At 41.9% G+C, this 9,016-nt stretch overlaps 1 protein-coding gene across 1 annotated transcript; it reads right to left on the bottom strand.

The window, feature by feature from the left end:
- Positions 1–4,910: 4,910 nt before the first annotated feature.
- Positions 4,911–7,916, bottom strand: LOC137245918 (uncharacterized). The gene is made up of 3 exons (XM_067777104.1): positions 6,945–7,916; positions 5,068–6,898; positions 4,911–4,978 (listed from the first exon to the last, which is right to left on the bottom strand). The coding sequence occupies exons 1-3, from the start codon at positions 7,914–7,916 to the stop codon at positions 4,911–4,913; spliced, it is 2,871 nt and encodes a 956-aa protein (XP_067633205.1).
- Positions 7,917–9,016: the final 1,100 nt, after the last annotated feature.

Raw genomic sequence — 9,016 nt, 5'->3', positions numbered from 1 at the left:
AATGCGCTTGTACAATATGGGTATCAAATGAAAGGTGTTAATGAGTATTTTAAAAGGGCGTGGGCCTTAGTTTTATAGGTGGACACCTTTTCAAGATATCGCCATAAAGGTGGACCAGGGGAGACTTTGGAATTTGTTTGTACGATATGGGTATCAAATGAAAGGTGTTAATGAGTATTTTAAAAAGGAGTGGGCCCTAGTTCTCTATGTGGACGCCTTTTCGAGATATCGCCATACACGTGGACCAGGGGTGACTCTAGAATGTGTTTGTACGATATGGGTATAAAATTAAAGGTATTAATGAGGGTTTTAAAAGGGAGTGGCCCTTAGCTGTATATGTGAAGGCGTTTTCGAGATATCGACCAAAATGTGGACCAGGGTGATCCAGAACATCATCTGTCGGGTACCGCTAATTTACTTATACATGTAATACCACGAACAGTATTCCTACCAAGATTCCAAGGGCTTTTGATTTCGCCTTGCAAAACTTTTTCATTTTCTTCTACTTAATATGGTAGGTGTCACACCCATTTTACCAAGTTTTTCTCTATAGTTATATTTTGCGTCAATGGACCAATACAATTACCATGTTTCATCCTTTTTTTCGTATTTGGTATATAATTATGGCATTTTTTTCATTTTTCGTAATTTTCGATATCGAAAAAGTGGGCGCGGTCATAGTCGGATTTCGGCCATTTTTTTCACCAATACAAAGTGAGCTCAGATAAGTACGTGAACTGAGTTTAGTAAAGATATATCGATTTTTGCTCAAGTTATCGTGTTAACGGCCGAGCGGAAGGACAGACAATCGACTGTGTATAAAAACTGGGCGTGGCTTCAACCGATTTCGCCCTTTTTCACAGAAAACAGTTATCGTCCTAGAGTCTAAGCCTCTACCAAATTTCACAAGGATTGCGACTTATGGCACTAAAAGTATCCCAGAAAAATTAAATGAAAAAGGCGGAGCCACGCCCATTTTGAAATTTTCTTTTATTTTTGTATTTTGTTGTAAGATATCATTACTGGAGTTGAATGTTGACATAATTTACTTATATACTGTAAAGATATTAACTTTTTTTAAAAATTTGTATTAAAATTTTTTTTTTTTGAAAGTGGGCGTGGTCGTTCCCCGATTTTGCTAATTTTTATTAAGCGGACATATAGTAATAAGAGTAACGTTCTTGCCAAATTTCATAATGATATCTTCAACGACTGCCAAATTACAGCTTGCAAAACTTCTAAATTACCTTCTTTTAAAAGTGGGCGGTGCCACGCCCATTGTCCACAATTTTACTAGTTTTCTATTCTGCGTCATAAGTTCAACTCACCTACCAAGTTTCATCGCTTAATCCGTATTTGGTAATGAATTATCGCACTTTTTCGATTTTTCGAAATTTCGATATCGAAAAAGTGGGCGTGGTTATTGTCCGATATCGTTCATTTTAAATAGCGACCTGAGATGAGTTCCCAGGAACCTACATATCAAATTTCATCAAGATACATCAAAATTTACTCAAGTTATCGTATTAACGGACAGACGGACGGACGGGCGGACGGACATGGCTCAATCGAATTTTTTTTCGATACTGATGATTTTGATATATGGAAGTCTATATCTATCTCGATTCCTTTATACCTGTACAACCAACCGTTATCCAATCAAAGTTAATATACTCTGTGAGATCTGCTCAACTGAGTATAAAAACACGGCTATTAATTGGATAACGTTTGACATGACGTATGAGCAACATTTGATGGAATACAAGATTTGACTTTGGTAGAGTTGAGTACAATGTATCAATGATGCTAGTAATGACCTACAAATAACATTTTCGTATTTTCCAATAATCGAGTCATATATATATATATATATATATATATATTAGCGCGGGTCGATTTAAAAATCGCTCATTGCTCTCTGAAAATCGTATTCTAGGGATCAAAATAAGAAACTTTGCCGAAGGAACCATATCTCTAAAACGAATTCTGATGTCCCCCCCTTTGTGTCGAACTTTTGGGTAGGGGCAATTTCAATTCTACCTGCTGTGTCTTGTGGCGGCTTAAAAAAAACAACACAAGCAATTTTACGATCTGCAATTGTGTCACAGTGATACTGGCGAATTGTAGAGCCTTTTCTACAATTATGGTTCAAAAATTAAACGCAATTTAATTTTAACTGGACTGTATTTATTTGGCAATAGTTTTCGTGCTAACGCACCGCGTGTCAATCTGGTAATAATTTTCTTTAATTCTTCTGATTACCGTTTGATACTTTTTTAGTAAAACGGGATGTACATATAGTGTGAAATTCTTTGTATTTAAGCACGTATGTGCGTATGTGCATACAAACCGCTGCCTAGATGCGATGACAATGATTTTTTTATGGCGATGGAGTGAGTGGGCGATGAGAGTATTTGCTATGTAGTGTTAGAGCTCTAGCGAAGACGACGACAACGATGACGATGATGATGATGATGATGACGACGACGTGGACAGCGACAGCGACGGTCACTGTTCAAGCAATGGTGTACGGTAGTTAATGCTTCCCTATTTACATATGTAGCCATGCATGCTGAGAGTGCATTCTAATATGAAAACTTACAGTTAGAACGAAGAATATTTGTAGGCAGTGTTGGCGATGATTTATTTTCAAGAAGGGGCGCGAACATACTCCCGCCCTTGAAAGCTTTTGCTTTCAATGAGTTTCCTTGACTGGTTCTGAGTCAATGGGCAACTTACACACCCGAGATATTGCTCGTTTGTATGTGCCATCTGCAGTTTTGACTTCCACTACTCTTACCATACCGTCGTCCCCAGGAATAGTTTTGATAATTCTTCCGATTGGCCATTTGAGTGGAGCTGTCGTCTCCTCCCTCAGCAATACCAAATCGTTCACCTTCAAGTTTGCCATGATTGTATTCCACTTTGAGCGCTTCTGTAACTCCTTTATATATTCGTGGTGCCAACGCTGCCAGAACTGTTGTTGTATGTATTGAACGATTTGGTAGCGCTTCAGAGAGCTTATTTTTTCCGATGATAGATTAGGCTCTGGTAAGCTAGTTAGCGTCCTGTGTACCAAGAAGTGGCCTAGTGTCAATGGTCGAAGATCATTGGGATCTGACGAAATGGGGGTTAATGGGCGGCTATTTACGATTGCCTCTGATTGGCAGACGACGGTATGTAGTTCGTCATGTGATAAGACGTTCAGACCTATGGCGCGACGAAGGTGATGCTTAGCGAGCTTGACGGCGCTTTCCCATAGCCCCCCGAAATGTGGAGACCTTGGAGGTATGAACTTCCAGTCTATGCCCTCGTTTCTGCAAAACTGTTCGACGCATTCGATATGTTCTTTAGCAATGAAAGACTTCAACAAGTCTCTGAGCTCACGATTTGCGCCAACAAAGTTGGTTGCATTATCGGAGACGATTACACGACACTTTCCGCGGCGGGAAATGAAACGCTTGAGTGCTGCGATGAACGCTGCTGTTGATAGGTCGGGCACTAGCTCAAAATGCACTGCTTTTGTTGTGAAGCATATAAACACAGCGATGTAGGTTTTGATTGGAGTTCGCCCTCTTATTTGTTGTGTTACTAGAAAGGGTCCACAATAGTCGACCCCTGTTTTCTCGAATGGATATGATGCTGTTATGCGTGAGGCAGGTAGGGAACCCATCATCTGCTCTGAAACAACTGGCCGAAAGCGATAACAATTTACGCAATTATGGATTACTTGCCTGATAATATTTCGACCACCAATTATCCAAAATTGATCCCGAATAATGTTCTGTAGCGTCTGTGCTCCTGCGTGAAGGTTCCTACGATGATGGTGTGTGATTAAAGCGTGAACGAATGGGTGTGAATGTGGTAAGACAATAGGATGTTTGGCATCAAACGGGAGTGTTGAATTTTTCACCCTACCCCCAACTCGTATTATGTTGTTGTGCATGAACGGTGACAGCGCTGCTAATTTTGATGATCTATCCACTGGTTTATTACTTCGAAGTTTGGTATACTCGTTGTGAAAGTATTTTTGCTGAATGCAACGACAAATCATTAGGAGAGTTGAATACATTTCTTCCGGGCTGATTGACGACGGGCGGGTGTTTGTAATAAAACGTTTCACATAAGTGAATATGCGAAGAAACTTGGCATAATTGTTGATGTGCTTGTGTTCGGCTATTATGTCCGTAGACTGGTCTATGAGCAAGACTACCCGCTGTCTGCGTTGTTCTGGCAAATCAGGCGGAACATTGTAGATTGAAGCGGGCCAATTTTCAGATGTCGTCTTGAGAAATGCGGGTCCCTGGAACCATTGTTGATTGTTTCTGACGTCGTCTACTGTTGCCCCGCGAGATACCAGGTCAGCAGGATTAAGCGACGAAGGTACGTGATGCCATTTGTAACGCGATGTCAACTGCTGAATTTTTGAAACTCGGTTGGCTACGAAGACTGTCCACCTAGACGGTTCGCCACGAATCCAACACAAAGCAATTGTTGAGTCTGTCCAACAGTGGATGTAGTCTGCAGTGGTAGGAAAGATGGTTACCACAGACTGAAGTAGTTCTGCGAGAAGCATTGTGGCACATAATTCCAAGCGGGGTAAGCTCACTTCCTTTTTGGGAGCCACCCGAGATTTGGCGCACACCAGCGCAGACACCTTTTCTTGCAATGTGCGAGTGACAATGTAGATGCATGCCCCGTAAGCCCTTGTGCTGGCATCTGAAAATGCATGGATTTCAGTAGTAGTGTTAATTGGAACGTACCTTGGAATTTGTATGTTATCGATATGATCTAGTTGTTGTTTAAAGTTTTGCCATTGTGTGTAGACATCCTGTGGAACGCTTTCATCCCAGTCTAATTTAAGCTGCCACAGCTGTTGCATGAGCAGTTTACAGGAGACGATCAACGGACTAAGCAGACCAAGGGGATCGAAAAAGCTTGCTATCTGTGATAATATGGATCTTTTCGTGATCTTCAGCTGCGATGAGCGAGTATTATAAGAAAAGATAAAAACGTCTGGTTTAGGCGACCACTTTAGTCCTAGAGTTTTGACATATTCGGAATCACCTAGTTTGACCATTTCCTCCCTGTCTTCTTGAGGTACATTTTCAATGATGCTTATGTGATTCGCTGCAAATTTCCGCAATGGAAACCCACCGCCGCTAAGAAGCGATGTCACTTGGTCCTTTATGGTGATTACTTCATTTATTGTTGATGCACCAGTCATCAAGTTATCAACATAAAAATCCTTAAGTGTTACGGCGGATCCGATTGGGAAGCGGGTGGACTCCTCTTTGGCCAGCTGAAGCAGGCATTTCGTTGCTAGGTATGGTGCAGAGCTGGTACCGTACGTTACAGTCTGAAGTTGATATGCTTGTGGCATATTCTCGGGTAGCTCTCTCCAAATAATGCTTTGCCATGGCGCATCTGCTTCATGCACCAGTACTTGGCGGTACATTTTGGCGATGTCCGCCATGAGCACGTACCTGTGGCTTCGAAACCGAACGAGAATGGTAAATATGTCATCCTGTAGGGTTGGGCCGACGCGAAGAATTTCGTTGAGACTTTTACCCGAGGACGTTCGACATGATGCGTCGAAGACGACGCGAAGTTTTGTTGTGCTGCTGTCGGCCTTTAGTACGCAATGATGTGGTATAAAGTAGCGTCCAAATGGATTGTTCTCAACGTTAACCATATGGCTCATTGATTTGTACTTATCCATGAACCCGGCATATTGCTTGAATAGAGAGGGGTTTCGTGAAAATTTATATTCCATAGCAACTAACCTTTTGAGTGCGATCTCGTGAGAGCGGCCTAGTATCTCTGGATCTTCTTTGAATGGCAATCGAACAATGAATTTTTTGCTGAAAGGGCATCTTGTGGTTGTTGCTTCAAAAAACTCCTCACAGTACCTTTCCTCTGATGAGAGAAACCTTTGAGATTCATTGTGGCTTTCTAGCGTCCAGAATTTCTCTAGCAAGTGATCCAGCTGAGGTTGGTTGCTAGTGGCGATGAAGGATTTGTAGATTGGCGATGAACTAGTGTTGGATGATCCCACAGTCGATGAGTGTGCAGATGGAGCTACTCCTGACACAATCCATCCGAGTTTGGTTTTTTGGAGCACGGACAAGCCGTCCCGGAGTTTTATCTGCCCTACGAGCAGCAAGTCGAAGAATACGCCTGCTCCAATAAGGCAGTCAATGCCGCTAGGTTTATGAAATCTGTCATCGGCAAGAGTGATGTTGCTTGGCACCTTCCATTCGGTTATATCTATTTTACACGTTGGCTGCTGTGAGGTTATTAATGGCAGAATCACAGCTTCGATACTCCTAGTATATGCTGTATGAAGCGACTTCAGTTCAAGTGAGCATGTGTATTGAGTTTTTGTAGTAGTTGTACCAATTCCCATTACCTCTATGCAGCTTTTGGAACGAGGCAAGCGTAAGTGTTGTGCGATATGCTCAGTTACGAAGTTCAGCTGTGAGCCAGAGTCTAACAAGACGCGAGCCGTGAGTGAGACGCCCGACGAATTACATAGCTCGACCAGTGCGGTTGCAAGAATGACTTCCCCTTCATATGCAGTGGCTTGTAGAGCTGTTTGGTTGTTGTCCGCCAGCTTGTCGTTGGAGTTATCACCTTCAACAGATGTCCTGTGTAGCAATGTGTGATGACTGACTTTGCAGTGTTGACACCTACGATGAGATGGACAATTACTAGAGCAATGATTCTTACCTAAACAGTTTATGCATAAGTTTAGTCGTTTGACTCTAAGATATCGTTCCACTGGATCAAGCTTCATGAACGAGTCACAGTTGAAGGGGTTATGACTTGGGCTGGCATTACAAAATACACATTTTTTCGCAGCTTGGGCCACGACGAACGAGAGCTGGTTCTTTTTCTGTAAGGGTTTTTTTTGTAAGTGAAGCAGACATGGTAGGGTTTGCCCCGAGCATGTTGAACGTCTGGCAACGGGATTCCAAAAACGTGGCTAAATCTGACCACGTTGGCATTCGTAACTGCGACGACTGAGTGGTACCCCACTTGGACGATACTTCCTCCTCCCATCGCGTTCGTGTGGTTACATCTAATTTTTTCGATACTAAATGCAATAAAATTCCATCGCCAATTTGTTGAGCCGTTGCTAGTGATTGCATCGCCCGAAGGTTTACATTGACGATGTCGATAAAATTACGAAGCGTTGGGACATTCGCAGAAGACATTGGTTGGATGTCACAAATATGTTGCATGTGCGCTTGAAAAATCAACCGACTGTTGTTGAACCGGGCGACGATGAGCTCCAAAGCTACCTTGTAGTTGGCGCTGGTTACCTCAAGTGATTGAATGAGCCGTGATGCCTTGTCAGTCAGGCACGAGCGCAGGTATTGAAACTTTTCAACGTCAGACAGATCCTTATTGTTGTGAACCAGAGTTGAAAATACGTTGTAAAAGTCTAACCAGTCGCTCTGCTCCCCACTGAAACGTGTCAGTTGAAGTTTCGGCAAGTTGGTGCGACTACATTGTCGGCGCTCGGTGGAAATATGGGTGCTGCTGAAGTGCTGGGGACTCTCTAAGGGTTGCAGAGAGGCCATTCGGTCGGTAATTGCTGTCTTTGCTTGAATGTACGATTGTTCGATGATGATGCGATGATCTTCTTCTAGTTGGGACTCATCAAGCTCTTCTAGCTTACCCTGAAGTTCTTCGAGCGCATTGTAGTGGCGCTCTACCAATGCTAATTTGATTTCCAATTGGCGTAATGTGTGTGATTGTTCATCAACGCCAGCGTTCCATGATTGCAAGCGTGCCAGTAGATTTGAGCGTTGTTTGATTTTCACGCGTAGGCTACGGGCTGCTTCATCGCCACCGCTAATATCGGTAAGTGATGAACCATTTTCTGATTCGCTATCTGATGAACCCATTCCAATATTACGGGTCGATAGAATTGATAATCCGAGCCACATCCGGCTCGAAGGACCTATGGCGAATTGTAGAGCCTTTTCTACAATTATGGTTCAAAAATTAAACGCAATTTAATTTTAACTGGACTGTATTTATTTGGCAATAGTTTTCGTGCTAACGCACCGCGTGTCAATCTGGTAATAATTTTCTTTAATTCTTCTGATTACCGTTTGATACTTTTTTAGTAAAACGGGATGTACATATAGTGTGAAATTCTTTGTATTTAAGCACGTATGTGCGTATGTGCATACAAACCGCTGCCTAGATGCGATGACAATGATTTTTTTATGGCGATGGAGTGAGTGGGCGATGAGAGTATTTGCTATGTAGTGTTAGAGCTCTAGCGAAGACGACGACAACGATGACGATGATGATGATGATGATGACGACGACGTGGACAGCGACAGCGACGGTCACTGTTCAAGCAATGGTGTACGGTAGTTAATGCTTCCCTATTTACATATGTAGCCATGCATGCTGAGAGTGCATTCTAATATGAAAACTTACAGTTAGAACGAAGAATATTTGTAGGCAGTGTTGGCGATGATTTATTTTCAAGAAGGGGCGCGAACAGATACCTTCATTTTTTAAAACGGTTGAATAAAAAACACACACAACTATGTTTACGACATGCAAATGCATCACAGTGATGGATTGGTTTTAAAAGGGGGTTGTAAAAACGCTAATTTCTAATAATTTTTTAAATTTATTTTCTATTACTAAGTTAAATTAATTTTTTCATTTACATATGTTCTGACTAAATAAATTTCTAAAGAGAAAAATAAACTCCAAAAAGGAAAAACATAGGCATTTCAAAGTGGGGGGGGGGGGGGCATCAAAATTCGTTTTAGAGGTATGGTTCCTCCGGCAAAGTTTCTTACTTTGATCCCTAGAATATGATTTTCACAGAGCAGTGGGCGATTTTTTTGCCTCCCCACAAATCGACCCGGCCTAATATATATATATTTTTACGTAGTACGCATATTTAATTACAATCACACTAACCTACTCTTAGATACATATGAAGACATCTTGCAATCTCATTTTAATAACATATTTA

Source organism: Eurosta solidaginis, chromosome 3, assembly GCF_040869045.1.
Source record: "Eurosta solidaginis isolate ZX-2024a chromosome 3, ASM4086904v1, whole genome shotgun sequence".
In the NCBI taxonomy this organism is placed as follows: domain Eukaryota; kingdom Metazoa; phylum Arthropoda; class Insecta; order Diptera; family Tephritidae; genus Eurosta; species Eurosta solidaginis.
Note: the sequence above shows the minus strand (reverse complement) of the source record. Positions and strands in the feature narration are given on the sequence as shown.